The sequence below is a fragment of the Theileria equi genome, chromosome 3 (assembly GCF_000342415.1).
Source record: "Theileria equi strain WA chromosome 3, complete sequence".
Classification (NCBI taxonomy): domain Eukaryota; phylum Apicomplexa; class Aconoidasida; order Piroplasmida; family Theileriidae; genus Theileria; species Theileria equi.
Genome location: NC_021367.1, coordinates 1,708,750 through 1,729,491, shown reverse-complemented (window position 1 = coordinate 1,729,491; position 20,742 = coordinate 1,708,750). Strand labels below are relative to the sequence as shown.

General features: G+C 37.6%; 11 protein-coding genes across 11 annotated transcripts; 4 read left to right on the top strand and 7 right to left on the bottom strand.

Moving 5' to 3' along the window:
* Positions 1–12: 12 nt before the first annotated feature.
* BEWA_008560 (hypothetical protein) lies at positions 13–1,188 on the bottom strand (the record flags this gene model as incomplete). The annotated part of the gene is made up of 2 exons (XM_004831055.1): positions 13–722; positions 786–1,188. The coding sequence occupies 2 exons, from the start codon at positions 1,186–1,188 to the stop codon at positions 13–15; spliced, it is 1,113 nt and encodes a 370-aa protein (XP_004831112.1).
* A 539-nt stretch (positions 1,189–1,727) lies between these two features.
* On the bottom strand, positions 1,728–2,854 carry BEWA_008550 (hypothetical protein). Its single transcript, XM_004831054.1, has 4 exons — positions 2,331–2,854; positions 2,168–2,296; positions 1,961–2,133; positions 1,728–1,926 (listed from the first exon to the last, which is right to left on the bottom strand). Exons 1-4 carry the CDS (start codon positions 2,763–2,765, stop codon positions 1,734–1,736), a joined length of 930 nt encoding a protein of 309 aa, XP_004831111.1. The 5' UTR covers positions 2,766–2,854; the 3' UTR covers positions 1,728–1,733.
* A 562-nt stretch (positions 2,855–3,416) lies between these two features.
* Positions 3,417–4,734, top strand: BEWA_008540 (2-oxoglutarate dehydrogenase complex protein, putative; the record flags this gene model as incomplete). The annotated part of the gene is made up of 2 exons (XM_004831053.1): positions 3,417–3,543; positions 3,605–4,734. The coding sequence occupies 2 exons, from the start codon at positions 3,417–3,419 to the stop codon at positions 4,732–4,734; spliced, it is 1,257 nt and encodes a 418-aa protein (XP_004831110.1).
* A 16-nt stretch (positions 4,735–4,750) lies between these two features.
* On the bottom strand, positions 4,751–6,556 carry BEWA_008530 (hypothetical protein; the record flags this gene model as incomplete). Its single annotated transcript, XM_004831052.1, has 1 exon — positions 4,751–6,556. One exon carries the CDS (start codon positions 6,554–6,556, stop codon positions 4,751–4,753), a length of 1,806 nt encoding a protein of 601 aa, XP_004831109.1.
* A 397-nt stretch (positions 6,557–6,953) lies between these two features.
* On the bottom strand, positions 6,954–9,234 carry BEWA_008520 (zinc finger protein DHHC domain-containing protein; the record flags this gene model as incomplete). Its single annotated transcript, XM_004831051.1, has 8 exons — positions 6,954–7,358; positions 7,408–7,878; positions 7,915–7,981; positions 8,017–8,209; positions 8,244–8,522; positions 8,556–8,860; positions 8,895–9,012; positions 9,079–9,234. 8 exons carry the CDS (start codon positions 9,232–9,234, stop codon positions 6,956–6,958), a joined length of 1,992 nt encoding a protein of 663 aa, XP_004831108.1. The 3' UTR covers positions 6,954–6,955.
* A 667-nt stretch (positions 9,235–9,901) lies between these two features.
* BEWA_008510 (LNS2 Lipin/Ned1/Smp2 domain-containing protein) lies at positions 9,902–11,909 on the top strand (the record flags this gene model as incomplete). The annotated part of the gene is made up of 1 exon (XM_004831050.1): positions 9,902–11,909. The coding sequence occupies exon 1, from the start codon at positions 10,020–10,022 to the stop codon at positions 11,907–11,909; it is 1,890 nt and encodes a 629-aa protein (XP_004831107.1). The 5' UTR covers positions 9,902–10,019.
* A 526-nt stretch (positions 11,910–12,435) lies between these two features.
* On the top strand, positions 12,436–12,855 carry BEWA_008500 (signal peptide-containing protein; the record flags this gene model as incomplete). Its single annotated transcript, XM_004831049.1, has 1 exon — positions 12,436–12,855. The coding sequence occupies one exon, from the start codon at positions 12,436–12,438 to the stop codon at positions 12,853–12,855; it is 420 nt and encodes a 139-aa protein (XP_004831106.1).
* A 1,186-nt stretch (positions 12,856–14,041) lies between these two features.
* On the top strand, positions 14,042–15,502 carry BEWA_008490 (hypothetical protein; the record flags this gene model as incomplete). The annotated part of the gene is made up of 1 exon (XM_004831048.1): positions 14,042–15,502. The coding sequence occupies one exon, from the start codon at positions 14,042–14,044 to the stop codon at positions 15,500–15,502; it is 1,461 nt and encodes a 486-aa protein (XP_004831105.1).
* A 564-nt stretch (positions 15,503–16,066) lies between these two features.
* Positions 16,067–16,705, bottom strand: BEWA_008480 (DNA-directed RNA polymerase subunit I, putative; the record flags this gene model as incomplete). The annotated part of the gene is made up of 2 exons (XM_004831047.1): positions 16,067–16,372; positions 16,556–16,705. 2 exons carry the CDS (start codon positions 16,703–16,705, stop codon positions 16,067–16,069), a joined length of 456 nt encoding a protein of 151 aa, XP_004831104.1.
* Positions 16,706–16,872: 167 nt separating this feature from the next.
* Positions 16,873–17,940, bottom strand: BEWA_008470 (vesicle-associated membrane protein, putative; the record flags this gene model as incomplete). The annotated part of the gene is made up of 2 exons (XM_004831046.1): positions 17,123–17,940; positions 16,873–17,084 (listed from the first exon to the last, which is right to left on the bottom strand). Exons 1-2 carry the CDS (start codon positions 17,586–17,588, stop codon positions 16,873–16,875), a joined length of 678 nt encoding a protein of 225 aa, XP_004831103.1. The 5' UTR covers positions 17,589–17,940.
* Positions 17,941–18,735: 795 nt separating this feature from the next.
* On the bottom strand, positions 18,736–20,607 carry BEWA_008460 (hypothetical protein; the record flags this gene model as incomplete). Its single annotated transcript, XM_004831045.1, has 2 exons — positions 18,736–20,338; positions 20,384–20,607. 2 exons carry the CDS (start codon positions 20,605–20,607, stop codon positions 18,736–18,738), a joined length of 1,827 nt encoding a protein of 608 aa, XP_004831102.1.
* Between the last annotated feature and the right edge of the window lie 135 nt (positions 20,608–20,742).

The window sequence follows — 20,742 nt, the reverse complement described above, 5'->3', positions numbered from 1 at the left end:
TAAGGTACACACTTATTTGCATAATCCAAAAGGGTACTCTATATCCTGAAATACAGAATACATTATGTTGGATATCCAATACCAAAACTTCTTTCCATGATTATCTGTGAAGTCAGTGGGCCAGGTTGAATTATCTAAATTCTCTGCTTCGAAAATTAACATCTGATACTTGAAACCAAAGTATAGAGATATTAACATTATGACGATTTCGATAAGGTATACCAGTGGAATAACAAGAACAGCAGAATTTGCAGAAGTAACCCTTTGGTCCATGCATTCCAAGGGTTCATTAATTGAAACCTTTGGTGGCAGATTATAAAACTTCAGAGATTCTTCATAAGCTGTGGAATAAAGAGAGTAATATACCAGTCCTATTATAATTCCTCTTAAAAAACGATTTAATGTTGATATTGTTGCAATTACATTTGCTTCTAAAAATGTACCTAATACATCTCGATAATGTCTGCCAAGTAACAATAACAACGCAGACGGTATTCTTATAAATGCTATTGATACCCAAAGATAGCTTATAGAAGTTTTAAATTTATGTGTACTCTCGGAATTTGACACTATAGATTTGTTCCTTTCTATTTTATAACCGAGGAGATTCATAAATATAACAATACATCTGCCAGTAAGGTCTAGAAATGCCATGAAAATTAATATCAGCGCGCATTCAAATGAGTTGCTAATCTGAGGAAAAGCATCAATAGTGCAAACAACTAAAAAATATTGTACTTATGTCATGATTATGATGAAATTTTAACACGTACATTTCTATTTACCTGCTCCTGTGTTAAAGAATCCTTCAATGGCCTGAATGACCCAAACTAATGAAACCATTGGTATGCACCGTTGTAATGCATATTTTGCAATGTTATATTGTCGTTTTGCATTACTAAAACGGATATTTTCTCTATAAACATCGTTAATACTTGCTCCTAAACTACGAAAATATAAGTGTATGGACGCAAGAATGCTTCCTATAGTTATTGGTATTATTGAGAAGAGCCACATAAACATAGAAGTTTCCAGATCACTAGAAGTAATTACATCTGATTGGAGGTCTATAATAATTATTATTAACCTATTTCCAAACTCCCCTAGCATATTACCTATTAGTACCATGAGGGTTTTATTAAGATATTTCCCAGATGGAACATCCGCTGATCTGCTCATAGCGATCATATTTATATTTGCAGTTGCTATACTCAACACGGATGCCACAATTATATAAATGTATTTCGCGAGTGGGAGACTTAAAAACCCTAAATTTATAATTTGTATCATGTGGCACACAGGAATTGTCCAAACAGAAATACACAAGTTCAGAGTATTTAGAGGGAAAAACAGAAATGTTATGCATGAAGAAATTAGAAACAAAAAAATAAGCCATGCCACCATGTTTGTAGCAAAACACCACCTTCCATACCCTTGCAGATTTATGCGTTCCGTTAAAAGGACAATATCATATAACGTGACCTTCATAGAAAGGCATGACATAAACCCAAGTAATAGATACACAGCATCGGAAAATCCACTATCTACGTACACAAAAGCCTTTGGCTTCGGATAAACCGACATCCCACCGGTAGTGTCCATGTCTGTATGCTAAACGCGAATTGCCCATTTTCTTTTTCGTAAAATGTGGGATAAAATGAATGGTATATAGCTAGCTGTAAATTGCAGCGCATTAATAATACATCAGGTGAATGGCTATTTACGTAAAAAATTCATAGTTTTTGAAACCGGGAGTGGGTGTATACATTGCTTGTGAGTTTTGCGCCTGTTTGTTGCATTCTTTGTAAATTTTGCTGTATATCCTTGCAGTAATTTCCAGTTGTATCCGAATTTTTTAATATATCATGTGGTATAGGATGATCAATAATTCTTTGAACATGAACTGGTACAGGTATTTCCCTGTATCTAAGGAAATTTATAGGTTATATATTTAAATTACCTCGCTTCAATTTTGGGACATGTAATTTCTTGTACAACTTCCAATTCAACGGGTACCGGTACGTTCCTATCGATAACTTTTTCTACAGGTATCCTTCTGTATTGAGTTACAGGAACTTCTACAGGTTTTGGTACGTTGCGATATTGTGGAGTAATTACATCCTTGTAAACATGCTGAACATTTTTACATGAAAGTTGAATATTGTACCTGAATCTGTGGAACCTCCACTATCTTCTCTACTTCGTATGGTCTGTCTATGTAATGCTTTACATGTACATCCTTCATGACGATTTCCGGAACTTCCTCTTCTACTTCTATAATCCTCTCCGTAATCACCTGAATATTTTGTAGGAACTGTGCGTCCACAAACCTCCTTGTATTCGATTTTTGGAACTTCTACAATCTTTTCCTTGACTACTTTCCTGGGAATTGTAACGATTCTCTCTTGGATCATTACTTTTGGTACTTCAATGACTTTTTCTTGGTACACATACTGTGGAACTTCCACAACTTTGTCTACCACTTGAACCACAGGCACTTCTACAATCTTTTCCTGTACAATTGGTTTAGCTAACTTCTTGATTCTTTCGCACAGAATTGGCTTAGCGATGTGAATTATATTCTCCTGTACAACGGGCTCGGGCACTTCCACAATTTTTTCTACATACTCGATCTCTGGAATCTCGACGATTCTCTCCTTAATCTCAGGCCTGGCTACTTCTACAATGTTCTCCCGGACTACAGGATCCAATATTATCGCATCGGATGGCGGAGTTTTTATTCCCGAAAGCGGAGAGAACTCCATATTGCCGTTAAATATATATACAATACAAGTACAAACTTAAATTTACAATGTATATATTTAAAGTCTAGATAGACCAACAATTTCGGTACTTTGATTACAAAGGCACCAATGTGCATCTTATAGAGCTAGATTGAGGCTACATTTGCAAAAGCTGTCCAATCATACCAAACTTTACGAATAATTTAGGGCAAAAAGCAACTTGAGGCCACAAAATTGTCACATAACCTCCAGAAAAATGCGTACGTAGAAATGGACTCCACGCAATGCTCAACGTCACATTAATCGGAACAATTGGCAAAGATATCAATTATTAACGTCATACCACATGTGTAATGGTCCAATTAGTGCGAAATACTGTGCATTTCTAAACCAAATGTGTCTATGGGTCGTATAGCGTAATTGTTCCGCAAAAATTGTTCCACGCCAATACACTAACTTTAGGAGTACCAGACGACGTCTAATGGTATTTGTGTGGTTTTATTCACGTGATATGCAGACCCGTGTATTGTTGGGGATTTTATCCTATGGGAGGCCACCAGATGGTTATTGCAATATATTCCTCGACTACATACCTACACGGTATATACCTTGTATTGTAGTGCATATTCTACTTAAGAACTGCATACGTTATTGTTTCAGTGAAATACCATAATGGCATTCACAAACCTCTATCGTCTGGTGAGACCAACCTTTCGTCACGCTTGGCTCGCGAGGTCGTTCCATATATCCACAAGGAGGAATGCGCTAACCACATTTAACCTATCTGATATTGGAGAAGGTGAGAAATTTTCATTCATGACACCGTTCTATACTCTTAAACGTACACTCACACGTCGCAGGTATCTCTGAGGTCGAACTTATCAAATGGGAGAAAAAAGTTGGCGATGAAGTTGAGGAAATGGAAGCTGTGTGCACTGTACAGAGTGACAAAGCTGCCGTTGAGATTACAAGTAGATATACCGGGATAGTAAAACACCTCTATGTCGCCGAAGGAGACATCATCAAAATTGGCAAACCATTGATGGACATTGAAACCGAGGACCAGGTACAACTAGAAGTCAAGGAGGAGCCAGTTAAGAACAAGTTTGAACCAAACACTCCAAAGGTTGAGGAAAAGTCATTCCACAAGCCACAGGCCACTGGTGTTGTCGCACCACCAGCTGTAAAGAAACGCGCAAAGGAACTCGGTGTCGACTTGGCCTTGGTCACTCCAACCGGTTCTCAAGGACAAGTCACAATGAAGGACTTGGAAGACTTTGCATCACAGGACGCATCTGCCACAAAGGTAAAACTTGATGGTATTGGTTCCGCTATGGTGAAGTCTATGGTAGCTTCATTGGAGGTTCCACATGTTACTGTTGGTGATGATTTGGATATGACAAACTTGTTGGATGTATATCGTAAGAGGAGGGCTTCAGATCAGACCGTTCGTATAACCGCGACCCCGTATCTGATTAAGGCAGTATCTCTAGCACTCTCCAAGGTTCCCATAATGAATACCAAGTTTAGTGGGGATGGATACTTGCAATTTAAGGAACATAACATCTCTGTAGCCATTGCGAGTCCACACGGCCTATTGGTTCCTAATGTAAAGAATGTACAAGATTTGTCCATCAGAGATATCCAGAAGGAACTTACAAGACTTCAGGCTGCTGCAAATGAAAAGAAACTCACCGGTGATGATATTAAGGGAGGAACATGTACATTGAGTAATCTAGGTGCTATTGGCGGCACCTTCGTAGCCGCAAGGCTCTTTGATGGGCAGGCATGCATCATTGCACTTGGAGCTTCAAAACTAAGACCAGAGTATGTTAAGGACGGATCTGACTTGAAGATTGAACCAAGGTCTATAGCACCTGTGGGTATTACAGCTGACCATAGACACATTGATGGAGCTACAATTGCAAAATTCGCAGCAGAACTCAAGTCTATCATAGCAAATGCTCACGAACTCGATAAACATTTCTAGTTTAACATTTACCATTTTAGAAAAAGTAATTAAAGTTGAATTTGTATTGTAGTTTTTTTATATCCTTAGCACGTAGTAAGGCCATAAAATTCTTTACATTTTCCTCAAACTGCTTGTTTGCGTTTTTTACCATCGCAATATAGCCAGGGTTATTCAAAAGTTTACTAGTATCCTTGGAGTGCCTTTCCACCGCAAGCCTTCTTTGCACTAGATGCTTTTTTATGCCGGATAACTTGCATGCCACAATAGAATTATCTGTTATAAAATCCGCGAATTTGAGCATATGTTTAGAAAATGCATTACATATCCCAAGTGTGCGCATAATTACAGGAAAAATCTCTGCATTGGTAAGTAAAGACTCTTCCAATAGATTATTCAAAAATTGCTCATGTCTAGTCGTGAGTTCTGACAAATCTTCAAAGTTTTCTGCACACAAAGTGTTGTATTCATCGTAAACAACATCTATACATGTGTGTTGAAGTAAAGTTCTTACAAAGAACAACATTCTTTCCCTCGTAATGAGAGAAAAATTGAATCTTGTTTGTGTTTGTGGATCTAGTGGCAGTTCCCTTGTTTTTATCTGATTTGCCCAGACATTGGAGAGTTGAAATTCAGAATATTTCAATTGAAAGATATACTTGAATAGCAGTAAGTACTTGTACATTACATTGTTGTTGAAAACAAACACAGAGTGTGATTCTCCACAACTAATCGCGATCCTCTTATACACCTCTGGATTGCTTGAGGTTGTAATCTTATAGCCACCATTACTTAAATAATCCAAGGCTGCTGGAAGGTTTGTAATATTATCAAGCTTTATCTCAAAAAAATCCTTACGAGGATCTCCTCTTACGGAGGAAAACTCTAGTGATTCTCTAAAAGTTTTCTGTAAAATATATTCCGATTTTTCATGATTTATCAAGTCAAATATTGGATATATAAAGTCAGATTGACTTAGCAAATAAAATTTATACACAGATTCTAACTTTCCAGTGAAATTTGAATCAATCATAACAAATTTCATTACCCTGTTTGAAATATTTTGGTGGACATCCTTTACATGTGAAATAAGATCTTCAACGCTAGTGTATGTGTAGTTTCCTACAGCCTGTAGGGGCATCGATTCAATAATTCTGATATATTTGCCTATACTATAAATTTCCTTATAAATGCTATTTATAGGCTCTGGAATCTTTTCTTCGTCTAACACCACTTCTGAATCATACAAAGTGTTGGCATTTGCATGCTCCATATCATCAGTGGGTAAAACATGGGTTACAAAAAACTCCTTGTAAGGGTCGTTTAAAATTCCAAAATACATCCATTGAGTAATTAATTGTGTGTAAGATGTCATGGCTTTATTAAAGAGATAGTTAACTATATTACGACGTGAATCCCCCGGACCAAACATTTTCCTTATAGAATATAGTTTGTTGATTAATTCGACCCCTATACATGTACAAATATGTTCACCAGATACTTCGAAAGGCAAGGTCGATTCGTTGGAGTAGATAAAGTCGCTGCTATGAACATTTTCATTGTGTTTCATATATTTGTCATTACCATACTCAGAAACAAAGGGTTGTATAATGCTGTTCAAAAGTTCAAATATGGACAGTGCTGGTTGCAGATAAATCTTGAGTCTATGCAAACCCAGAAAAGTCTGTTGATGTTTCGTTTCAAATTGAATCACTTTGTCTTGTAAATCATCAAGCACATTAAGAATGACCTCGGATATCGACTGGCAAACGTAACTTCTTTCATTCAGGGTTATAAACTTTTGAATATTTCTTTGGTATACGGCCAATTTTAGAATCTCCATAGAGACTCTATAGAGTGTCCCGTCAACATCTAAAAATATCTCATTAGAATATAAATGTGTGGGCTTTTATGGAAGATGCGATCATAACTAGTGTGTAAACAAACCTCGGTCTATTACTGAGCTAGATTGTATCTGCCCATCTCGTACACCGAATAAATTCCCATCTATTCCACTTAAAATATATAAAATATCCTTTACAAATAGCGATTCCTTCAGTTTCAGCGGAAAGGAACGCCATTTATGTCGAAACTGCTCATTTGGCGGAACCCCTCCAAAATCTGGAACATCTACGCAAGAAAGATGCGGGGGATAACTTAAATTAGGATCCAGAGCATCAACAATACCAGAATATAGCAGCATTATATAAACTGTCCACACATGATACACACCCACACGTTATTAGTAGTGTCTGGAAGTCCAGAAATTTAAAATGTTATGTGTAGCACTTCTCATTGAAGTATTTGAAAAGTCCCATAAAGATCCTTGCGTATTCTTAAACTTTTTCCTTATATAGTATGGTTTCTTTAGATACTCGTAAAATGTAACATCGGTTACCATGGACCTTATCGTCCTAGCCCACAAGTATACTACAAAGGCCAGCAAAACTGCATTACCAGCATCAACACCAAGTATACACAGAGCATATAGTGAGTGCCAATCCTTTTCGCAGTAGAGATAGACAATGTGTATATATTGTGTTTGAACGAACGTGGCAAATAAAAATGTGAGAAAGAGGAAAAAGGATCTCTGATTATTTCTAGCAATACAATTATCAACCCATGCACAGTGATGGTCTTGATGTCTGTAAAAAATGTAAGAGGTTCAATGTATAAATTCATATAAATACTTACATCACACAATTCCCGCAAATTCCACAGTGATGTGATCTGCTTGCCCTTTCCATGTTGCACGTTATACAGATATTTCTATAAACATCCCTGTATGTGTCAGGGTGAACGCAAATATTTCTGTACAAAATGTGATCAGCATATGTAGATTTTGATTGTCTATCTAGTGCCACATGAGCATATAAAGCTCTCATCTCCGTTTGTATGTGCGCAGCATTAACTCTACATGTTTGAACCCGTTCCTTGATTGGGTTTTCAAAATAGGCATGAGATTCATAGTAGCCATTAAGAGGTTCCTTTAACAAATCCGATTCAAATTCGTTATGAGGGAACCAAAAGTTTAAAAGATAGCTTTCTCCAGTAATTTTGTATAGGTTGTAGTTTACCATCAACTGTTCATTTTCTAATTCACTCAGCATACTTTCGTACAAATCATCCTTTTGAACTGGGTAGAGTGATTCTTGAGTAAATTCTCTATATGAAAATGCATACTATACACGCAAAACATACTTTGACACACGGTCCTTTTGCGATACTACAAGGTTCTTTCTTGCAACACCTGGATCACTCACATACGCTATATGTTTATATATGTAGAAGTCATAAACCTACTTGCAAACCAAAAACATTGTGAGGCTATCCAGCTAATTATCCAGTAATCTAGAATAGTTCCTCTATATAGATCATTACCATATAGCTTCACGAAGAAAAACAGGTTCAAAAAAGATATAATCCAATAGTACACCGGATACATGCTCCTTAAAGAAAATATTCTTCCAGTTATATTATACTGAAATGACCAAATCTATAATAATATATTTCAAGTGTGTGATAAATACCAGTAAAATAGCGAATTGCAGGTAGTTTCGCTTCATCAATGATATTCCCAAAGGAGTTTGTTCTCTAATAGTGGCTGCAATTGCTTTAGAATGCAACAACTTGATAGCTCCATTTTTACATAGCAACATCAATGTATCTTCGCTACCACTAGTACAAGCATGATGAAGTACTGAATTTCCTAAATGATCTCTGTGGTTCATATTTGCTCCTCGACTTAGCAACCACTGAACTACAACAGAAGAACCCCTTCTGCTTGCATGCATCAATGCTGTCCTTCCCTAAACAATATAGAGTTACGTGTAAATTATTACCTGTCCATCTTGTTCTTCCAAGGAAACGCCAGCCAAGTAAAGGTATTCCAAGATATGGAGTGTTTCAACGACATTATCTTCAACAAACTCCGAAGCTGCTGTTATAAATGGGGACATAAATTTACGATTTTCATGACAAAGAATGGGTATTCCATATCTTTCTACCAACAAATGTACAATATATACATTTGAAGCCTTTATGGCAAAGTAAATTGGAGTCTCCAAGTTGATATCATCGGGGTAATGCGGATCACAGCCAGAGTTTAAAAGAATATTAACAAGATCTACGAAGCCAGAGTAACAAGCTGAAAAATGTGTAAGGATGAAATATAGAAATACCCCAATGAAGTGCATTGATGGAATCCAACCTCGAGATTTGACCAAGTTCTACCAGTGGCAATACAATTTTTCTGAATGATTCCAAGTCTCTACTTGTTGCAGCATCAACAAGCATGCTCTAAAACAGAGTGTGTATGGAATTTTTGTAGATAAGACAATGTGTATAAATATCTGGGCAAAATACCTCTAATGTGATAAAATCTACATTTTTTGGATTAGGATCTAGTGTTTCATCTCTGCTTGTAAGTATACACTCTAAGGCATCGAAGCTTGATCCGTTTTTAGTGGATGCATCAAAATCGAGTGACGTTGTTTTGCGATTTACGTACACCTCTGACATCTTATTTGCAATTTCTAAAAATATCTTCCATTATAAACATGATTAGCTAATTTTAGTCCCAATAATCAGATACACGCAAGAATCGTATACATTGAGCCTTCACATGGATGTCGCGTAATCGCAAGTGAGCCTATGGCACAGAAAATTATTGGATCTACGTTTTTACGGCCGTAATTTAGCAAATTTCAGAAATGTGTGCAGATATTAGGTGAATATGGGATGGACAAGTCAGGTCGACACTATACACACAAAATTGAGGCGAAACATGGGCTAGAGTAGGACAATGGCATACGAACAACCTATTAAATATACCATTTATTGCTAAGTAAAGCGTTATGACTTCAGTTGTGGCAGGTCGTCTATTTTTTCTGCCTCAATTCGTTTATGGCCAAATGACATCGTCTCAGATTCCATGAGCTAAATCTAGATAAAGCTTCGTTATGTTACAAAAAGGAGTTAAATGGGTAACATCGGGGAAGGATATAGTTATCTATGCATCAAGAGTCTGTGGACGACCGCAATTAGTCATAATGAAAGTTTCTGGAGCGTATGCTTGAATTAAAACAACTATTAAATACGAGGAAATTTAAACAGTGTGTTAAACTTTTTGCAAATTATTTGTTTTGTGATACTTGTGCATACCGTAGGCGAGCTCCAGTACAGCCACACTTGATGTATGAGCTCACATCACAGGTGTTTGCACTTTACACTTTATTAGGATATACTAGAAAGTGCAAGGGTGTTTAATATGGGCGAATAAAGGATCGATCAGCATTTTTTCGATAATGTGGGAGAAACTTTGTAGTCGAGTGGTTTCTGTCCTGGATTTTAACCAGGCGACACTCTCCGGATGTATTGACATCATTTGTGTTAGGCACAAGGAGGTTATAGATGACGATCAAGGTCAGTCCGCCGAAAAATGGGTCTACAGATCTACTCCATTCCATGTGCGCTTTGGAAAGGCCAAACTACTAAAGTCCCGTGAAAAAACAGTCTCAATTTATGTAAATGATGAACTCTCTGACCTGACCATGAAACTTGGTGCAGCTGGAGAGGCGTTCTTTGGAGAAGAGACGGACGATGAGGATGCTGATTTCATAGAAATGTCACCAGATTCTTCTACTAGATCTCCAGTTGATGTTTTGTCAGAGGATGAACGCTCTGGAATGATGGACTATGGTTATTGCGCATACAATAGCAAGGTGGTGAATCCAGAAGCGCTAACCAGACAAGTTTCTGAAAAAATTATGCAATCAATCCCGGCTATGTCAAACATGAATTCGGAGGATAAAGATCCTGAGGGCAACACGTATAAAATTATACCCAATGACATGGCATTTGATGGTAAAGAGACATCAAGAAGTGTAGATGTCGACTCTGGCTCAAAGTCTTGGTCCTGGAATTGGGGTGATATTCCCAGAAGGACAACAACCGAAACTACCACAGATAAAATTCTGCAATTTTCCCTTTGCGGTCATTTGTTAAGCTCTCAAGATGACCACCTAAATAGCGAACTTTTTAGGGCAAATCTAGTGGATTGGGAAAGATTAGACAACGATCCATCACTTTGGTATCATGAGTCTTTGGTGGCTTGCTTTGATGGTAGGCCACCATATTATCAATCTAAAATTGCACTTCCACTTTTGGCTTCATGGATTGTTTTTAATAAGCCATTGTCGATAGGGTCTATAGAGAAACTACTAAAGATGTCTTTGCAGGCCTCTAAAGACAGTGAAAATGGTATATACATCGAAACGAGGGAACAACCTCCAACAGATACATATAGACAGGGAGATTCAACATTTAAATCATTGGGTATCCCGGATCCGTACAAATTATTTCGCTCATCCAAACCTGTATCTAGGAAGAGATATAAAATATCATTGAGGCCGACATCTGAACAACTAGAATCACTTAATCTCAAGTTGGGAGCAAATAAGATAACATTTACCGTCTCATCGGTACTTCAGGGAACTAAGAGCGTAAGTGCAACGATATATCTGTGGCCATCGGATGCACAAATTGTAATTACAGACGTAGATGGAACAATCACTAAATCAGATGCTTTGGGACATATCATGCCAATTCTAGGTAGGGATTGGTCTCATGTTGGTGTCGCTGAACTCTTTTCCAAGATTAGAGCAAATGGATATTATGTGCTTTATCTCACTGCTAGGGCAATTGGACAAGCAGATTATACACGAGAATACCTTTTTGGATTAACACAAAATGATAAGGAAAAACTTCCAGATGGGCCACTATTCTTATCTCCGGACAGACTTTTATCTTCATTTAAACGAGAAGTTATTACAAAAAGCGCATACATGTTCAAGATTCCTGCACTTAGAGATATTAGGAATCTATTCGCCTCGGATCATAATCCCTTTTATGCAGGGTTTGGAAATAACTCTTCAGATCACAGAGCCTACGTTTCAGTTGGCGTTCCGGAAAGTAGAGTATTTATAATAAACACTAGTGGTATCATCAAACACGTAAATTCTAACTACGCACGAACGTATGAAACGATGAGTGAAATCGCAGAATTGATGTTTCCTCCAATAAGTTCAAATTTTCATAAATCTTGTGAAGATGAACGATATAATTCATTCCAATTTTGGAATTTTCCAATACATATGGATTTAACACCCCAAGTCGATGATAGGGAAGATAACTGATTTAAATTACCTATACATATTTACCAAGCCTTTTCATGTAATATACTCCTTGATGTCTAAATATATCCTCTGAGAATGAGTTTTAATGCTTTTATATCATTATAGTAAAGAATTATGGTACAAGGAAGAAATACGAATCCTTTCTCCCTCATCCTAAGATACTACCATATGTAAGTTGGACGGAATAAATTCACATTACTCGTATAATACATCGGATAGATGAACATTTTTATAATCTACTTTAAAATTGTAGTAGCCAAATGAGTAGCCTATTTTAAGTATACGACGACTTCATTATTATAATACTTAAGTGGGAACTTAAAATATCATATCACGTGCATGCAGAAAGGTCCTCATATATTTTTCTCATTTCGTACAAAAGGTTTGAAAATTCAAATCCTGTTGCATCAGTACTTCCAGATTGCTGTAGTTAGGAAGATATTTGTATATTAGGGACCATAAACCAAGAGACCCCATGTGTTATATAGACAAAATTTGTTGAAGGCCAACTATTAATTTGCTTAATATGAGTGCTATTATTCGCCAAATCATTTTATTCCTAATTATCTCAAGACTTGGATGTTGCGGTGATAGTTCCGATAAAAGCTCCAGAATGCTAGTTAAACTTGACATTTCTAATATCGGAAACCTTGTCTACATATCTCACAAAGCTGAACCTCCTATTTCTCGTACAATATATTATCTAAAAAAGGACGACACCTTCATTTCCATCGCTGATTCTGGAGTTATAATATGGGAAGCTTATGGTGGAGAAGTTGCTGTTGATGTAGTAGTGTATTCAAAGGACAGCATTCCTCTACTAATTACACTACTCATTCAGGATTGTGCTCAGTTCAAGTACGTACATTTTGAAAAGGCAGAGACATGGAAACAAATTTCTAAGGAAACATATATAGAAAAACTTGTGGAGCTGAGGACTTCCTAGGATATGTCACAATTCCCATCCCTTCAAAAACATCCTATAAAATTTGAGTTGGTTGGATCTTTGAAATGATATCTTGTAAAATTCAAGAATTTGGAATGTAGAAAATTACCATTCGAGGCTCACAGCAATGTGCGCAAAATGCAGTATTTAATATTACTATGGGTAGTTTTTGTTCAAGATTCCCTAGTTTCTGTACCAAATGGTATTAGAAACACTTGGTAGTTTTGCATATCACGTGTATCTATGCATTCATAAATAGATATGATCCATTCAACTTTAAACGTTCCGAATCTAATTATATAGACTTCAATCTATTGCATAAAAAACCAACGAAGCTGCCTTTACTACTGGTTCATGGTTGTCTCTGGTTATCAGCCCGTGAGAATTATCCAAAAGGGAAACTACAGAAGATGAGACATACAATAAAGTGCAAAGACACGACATTGGAAGAGAACCCTCTGTCAAACTAATGAAATGTCCATAAAGCCAAAGGAGGAAATTGCAGTTAGCCCCTCAGTTCCAGTGGGAAACACAAGTGTTCAAATCTTTAATTCACCAATAACTAAGCTAGAAGTCTTATTTCACAAAAGTTACTGCAATTATGCCCACTGGTCATGAAGAAGGAGATGCTACTACAAGAGGAATGCCCTGGACCAGAACTAAGGGTAGAATGTATGCTTTATCGTTTCAGATCTATTTATACATATAAAAAAGAAATTGGATGAGTATACTAGCACAAAAGTGTTTCCAGGGGCATTATTAGCCATGAATTCTTAATCTATTCCAAAGACCATCTCGTGGTTCGTTGGACAAGCTAGGGGCATTACTTTCCACTCACCGATCACAATAGTGTAATCAAACTAAGCATTATAACCTATGTATCTGAAGTATTAAAGGTGTCTAGTCCCCTACTAATTGATCTATGATTTACCTATGGGGTCTGGAATCTTCTTTTCTGAGTCGATCACGCTTCTTAGCTTCATTTTTAATGTACCATAGTTTCACGTCTGTTGGAACTGTATCCTCAGTTCCTTCTGTCGGGATTCACGATGGCTGATTTTAGCATATTCGTGATTCGTCTCATTTCTGTTTTAGACAGGGTTGTATTTTGTATATTTACGTATTAAATAGAATTTCACAGCATGTTTAATACCTTTATCGCAATTTAAATCAAGTCCTTGTAAGGATGAGTAAATCTAAGGAAAATGGCGATGATGGTAAGAAGGGTATCAGAAGCGCCGCCGCTCTGTTGTTTGGTCTTACCATATGCCAAACACCTCATATCGCCTTTTCCTCTGGTAAGTTTACGATTTCGAGGTTTAAGATTCCACAACACTGTTTGGGTCTATACATTAATAGGATGATCATCACATTCAAGTTATGGACCTTTGTTGGAGTTATGGCAATGACAACGTACGATATTTTCTGCGGAAAGATAATGGGTGAGATCAACTCAACCCTGATGTTCTCAGTTTTGGCAACGTATTTAATGATGCTATTAACATACTACACAGGAGGTAATCAGGGTCATCTTACACTTTATTTTTGGGTTATAACAACCATGTCTCTGATAATGGGTTTAATCTTTATCACCGCTGTTAAGGTCATGTCAGATAATATTTCGTTTCTCATTGTTTCATTTCCTCTAGCTGGAATTTGGGTTTCACTTTATCACTTATTATTTCTATTTATTTGGAGATATTTTCGTCTCCAGAACACACACTACTGGCTGGTTTTTTGGCAACTTGTAATCGCAGTATCTATGGCAGGATTAACTCTTATGCTATGGTTTGTTGGATATGGATTTAGTATCCAAGAAAGCGGTCAACATGCTACTGCTGGTAGTGGTGAAGGCAGTAATAGTGATATTTTTACGGCATTAAAACAGGCATGGCATCCAATTCTCATGTCTGGAATAGGATATGGAATGCAGAATCTAGTTTATCCTTCTATTGCACCCTATAAGCTTGCAGGAAGTGATGGCCATGGAATTTATTTAACAACATTATTCACAGGTTCCGTGCCACCATTGACCCTTTTATGCTTGTCAAAAATTGGTAAGGGTCCAGATGTAAAATGGAGTGAGAACCAGATATGGCATGGATGTTCGCTATGTGTCATTGTCGAGATTCTTTGTGCAGCTCTTTTTATATGCGGTCTTCATTACCCAGACTGGAAAATATCGCAGGCAATTACTGGAAATACATGCTTACTTTGGATCTTAACCATTTTATATGATTTCTGTGTACAAGTCGCCAATGCAGTCGGAAGTAACGGGGCACCTGTGCAGGGAAAGAAAAGGAATTCTACAATGTCTACTGTAAATTCGTCTTGCTACTCATTCACACAGATCATATTTTCTTCTATCGGAGATGGATATATGAGAACATACCAAAAACATGAAAATGATAGAGAAAACTGGCCTACAAAGCATTGTGGTAATCTGAGGGCCTTTTGGTTTTGGACTTGGAATGCTACGAAAGTATCTCTTTCCGAATTCAAGACAGCTTTAACTACAGATTTAAGAGGAGCGATTCAGACCAAGAAGGAGTACCTCTTTATTGTGTATTCTGATGACACTGATAATAGTAGCAATCCTCCTAAGACGAAAAATCCTACAGTAATGAAGATAGTTCACGATATATAGTTGTGGCGAACATTTTTCAATTAAGCACCACTATAAATGCAGTATTTTCATGACTCTGCAGTTTTAATTTGTTTCATTTTTATTACATACCATGCAGATGTTTGCGGTTTTAACAGAACTTTGGTGCTGAAATGGAAATACCTTGCGCCAGTTTTCTTGCCTGGAATCAGTGCTTTTATTTTTTATATGGATAGTAAGTTTAGGGATGTAGCCAGATGGTGGAATATCTGAATGCAGTTCTGGTTTATGAGCCTGTGTTCCTTCAAATGCCTCATAGCTGGCACTATTTAAGGGCATTTGAACAGACACCAAGGGTAGTAATAATGTAGTTTGCGCATAGACCATGGTCATTGTTCTCCACCTATGGTTAATGGCACGGATAAACACATGAATTGTAAATAACAATAAGGGGATACAGAGAATGAATCCCACCAATTAGCAAAGGTACCATGTATATCAGGTTTTGTAATAATTCAACTTTCATAGTCTTTATTAAACATTCCGTCAAAGTATTCTGAGTTGTAATGACAATTCTTGGATACTCCACCTTTTATCTCCACTGCATTAGTCGATAATGAGTTCTTCAATTCTCCAGTCCTCATAACTTCCGTTTGGAAGATATCTTCTTACGATAAATGGGACCGTTTTCTGGTAGAGTTCCCTTTCCGCTATAATGAGCGGATCAATTGCAGCTGTTTGTGTGTCTCCAAAGTCTCCCACAGAATGCATACCATCATCTCCAGCATCTGTAGAATCGATTGGTATCGTGATTGGTGCATTCAAGCTGATTTGAAGAGCTCTTGTCCCAATTATACGCGCCTTTTCGTACTTTGTCAAGTAAGGGCTCGTTATTCTGTGAGCATTGTCAATCTGTAATAATTTAATGTTTAAATGAAAAGTAAAGGACCAAAAAACCGAGAAATTACGAATTTACAATGCGAAATGTGAGCAAATGAAACAACATGGCGTGAATGGAGGAGAATGGGCGTATGAATGCAAGAAATTTGTACAAACAGCACATTAGAATGCAAAAAACATGAATTTAGGACTTACTTGTGCCTTGAATTCAGCTGGGTCGGTGATGATGTCGACGTCTGCTACTCTATGCTGTTCATCGTCGTCATACTCCTCATATTCTTCCTCCTCTGCAAATTCATCAATTCCAAAGTTTTCTCCAAACTCGTCCATATAAATATCTCCCATTTTGGTGGAAAATATTGAGTGACGGTATGGCCACATGGAATCACCATCAGGACTGCCAGGCAACAACCAGAGACTGGGAAACACGGTAGAGATCCAGAGTTGCGCTAATCAAGAAGCGTGAACCATAGACTATGTGTAGCGTCCAAGCATTATAAAATACAGCGTTACTAAAAGTGCCCAAGGGCCTTGAGAAGAATGATTACAAGTATGATAAATACCGGAATGTGCCACACTTCAAGTGCAATTTTACCTCCGATTGAGTCATTTGGTCCCATTTGTAACTTTTGTCGCAGCTGTTCGTTTTCATTTAAAATGTTAGACTTGAGTTTTTCGACGGAAAGGCAGTATTGAACCAGTTCATCATACTTTTGACGTAGCTCTGAACATTATTATACTAGTGTGTATGTATGAACAAACCTGGCAGATCCACATTAGACGACTGTGGAGTTATCAACCTTGCAGCAATTTTGGGTGGAATCCCATACGGGGAGTTTCCCGACTGTATATTTAGTCCTGGGTCTTTGATAAACGATACACTGAGTCTCTGATCTTGTATTGCGGACTTGGCAACTGTGGTCCACATGTCCTTGGAAATGGGATCATCATTTGCCACTACTGTATATTGTACCAAAAAGCGGTCATTTATAACCTTTGGGGTTTCGCTAAGTGGCTGTAGTATAATTTGTACCGTCTGCACATCCCCTGGCTTTATAACTCCGGTAGACGGACGCACCAAGTATCCTTTTGGCGTCGTGGTCTTTATCTTGAAAGCAACATGTTCTGATGAAACATTTTCGAGCTTCAAGGAGGCATTTAGTGGAGTGTACAAGACAAGAGGGAACTCTATAGTATCCGAGGGAGTGATCCGCAATAGAGAACTCATCTTATTGTCGATAAATCCTATATAGATTTTAGACACTTGTGGTCTACAAAAATGACTTGTTGTCTCTGGAAATTGTCCCTATGACTTCCAGAGGCTTAAATATTGGTGATTACCTGCCAAACGGGTGACCTACCCACAGTATATACACCAAAACGTTTAAATCTGCGATACACCCAACGTACTGGAGAGGGTGAGCGCGTAAATCCCAGAATTAACGAGCACAGGACCGATCTTGCAGCCTGTGTGGACGAACCAAAAAACGTAAACGAAGGGCGCTAGTAGGCGAAGGCAAAACTTTACGAACTGTAAATCACAAAGTACATATTTACCCTTCGGGTTTAACTCACAGTGCGATTCCTGGCCTAGAAATTGGCCATAGCTCACTGGGGGTACACGCCCCATCCATACACATCGCCAAACTAGTGTGCTTATAAAATGTGTATCACTTTCGTAACTACGATTTAGGTGTGGAATCCGTTGATATGCAGCAGTGTGTCCCACAGCAACGTTTGATTGTGCCCGGAATATCTTGTCTACTTGGTCACCACTTCCTTTGCCACGACTGGTTCCCAGAAGCGTTTCTAAATAGTTTGTATTACCATTTATATACAGAGATTATGCAATAACAGATGTGAAACAGCAAGCTATACTTTACGCAGGTAGGTATGATTAAGCTACAAATGGTGACACAAGGGAGGGGATATAACAAATTTTCAAGTTTCCCTAGAGTAGCCTACTTGTCTTTGAAGAAAATTTGCATAAGGGCCCATTTATGATAGTCAGCCTGTGACGGATACGTGGATTCATGGAAATGCTCTCTCGTAACAGAAACAAAATGTGATACACCCATTGCTACCGGCAGTAGCAGAATTGCCATTTGGCATTAGGACGTGCTTCCAGTTACTTTTCAAGAATCATTTGAGGTCAAACTACTGCGTTATATCCATAAGGAGCATTTATTGAGAAGTTTAACCAGGATCACCTAAGAAATCCTTACGCCTTTTCAGTATATTATCCAAGGTTTCTTGAGGCTGATGCATTTTGGAAACGTTTTCTGTCCGTATTCACCATTACTCCAGAGAGTAAATCACAATGAGGCCAATCTTGCCTGTTAAACTACCGCTGGAAACAGGGTGCCTGAATTAAATTACATATTTAACTCATTTATCCAGTTACTCAATACCCACCTTTTATACCCATTCATGACTAAAATTCCCCCTTGAGTCACCATTGTAACTAGTACCATGGGCCACTCATAGAGCTCACATACCAATAGCCTAAATATACAACTTACCCCTGGAGCGATCTTGATATCTCCCATTTGTTCCAAATTTACAAAACTTGAATTTGCAAGTATCAATGTCCGAAAGAAAACTAGAGAAGCAGTTCTCTTGTTATACCCCCTTGTAATACTACCAAAATTAACGACATCAGATTGGGTTTCTCTAAAGTGTTCTCGGTAAGCATCCAATACTTGAACAGTTCCAATTTCTTCACTTTTAGATAGATTATCCATGTAAGTTGTATTCTTCATGGGTTGAACTGTTCTTTGTGGTTCTACCCTTTTTTCTGCTTGATTTATGCGTCTAACTATTTTTTCAATATCACTTTTTTCCTTCGCTACACCCTTTTCTGTACCACCAATATATTTAGAGTATAAGCTTTCCACAGCCTGATTTATTGTTTCCTTCAATGTCGTTCCTTTTTGAGAGACATCTCTCAAAATTGTATCCTTCCAAGCGGGTTCTCTCAGGATGATTTCCCCTTTTTCTAGCATGGTAGTGTTTCGTCTAGGCGAGTCCTTTGTAATCCCTGAAGAGTTGTTCTTTGGAGGCTCAAGCGCAAAAAATTTCATTTTGCGTACACCTTTTTTTCGTATAGATTTTTTCATTTGCACACTCCTATCATATTTGTGGTCGCTCTTTATCATTGTTAAATCACCTATAGACATCCTAGACGGAGCAGCAGGAAGGGCAAGTGTTGTAGGTTCACTCCACGTATCAATAGTTCTTGCGTAACTGATTGAATCACTTCTATTTGCATAATTCAATGGATCGTTATAAATACTCCAGTCTAGCTCATAACTTTTTTCCGAACGTTCCACACTGCTTGCTACGATTGTAGAAACAGGAGTTGGAGTATAAGAATATGCATTAAGCTTAAATGGTGATGTTAACATGCGTAAATCATCAAAATCCAACCAGTTTTTGCTCTTTTCGTTCACTGCAAATTCGGAATTATACAAGTCTTCCATACTGGTGATTGAGCTAAATTCTTTGAAATATTCTAAAACAAGAGGTGATAACTCAGTCTGTACTCTGTCCATATTCGTATGTTCTTGCGCGTCATAAAAGGCAAGTTCTGTACCAATTCCCATTCCTATACCCAAATTCATCATTTGAAGCATTTCTATACGTTCAATTGGAATGTCCACTTCTTCATCATACTTATCCTCTAGCCTAGGAATCTGTTCCTTTTCCTTTAACTTTCTCTTTCTTTTTCTTACAACTACACACTCATCGTCTGATTCATAGTATTTTGTTCTCTTTTCTGGTTGCTTTATCTTGTCCATTGTTGAAATTCGTTTCATATATGCTGTCAGATCTTGAGACAAAAACTTTAATTTATGCGATAATATTATACAAAGACCCTTTATATGGTAACCAACCATACGAAATGGAGACTCCTCCATTCTTGCAGTCTCCAAAATTGCAATACATAGACTCTCCAAGTCAGTGTTTAATATGGTCCTGTTTATTCACATAATGAATGTGTATGATGAATAGTAAACTTACTCTTTTTTTAGTTTATTCCCCTTAAACAAAGCCGTCATAAGCGGCTTAAAGAGCTCACTCTTTAGACCATTTGCCACTAAAAGCTTAGGCTTAAAGGGTACAACAAGAGAATCCCCCTCCAATAATGATATTTCGCCTGCGGAGTAGTTTGTACGCATGGAGTAGATCGGCGAGTTTGTAGATTCCATGCTTCTGAAGCTCAAGGGGGTCCTCGAATCCGACATTGTCTCTAAATATGATGAATTTATGCATATATCACACATATCATAGATACATAATAGATATTGAAGCAGTAAAGAGAATGGAGGAACGAAATAGACAAAGATGTGGAATATAAGCAACCACAGTGCTTAAATTGC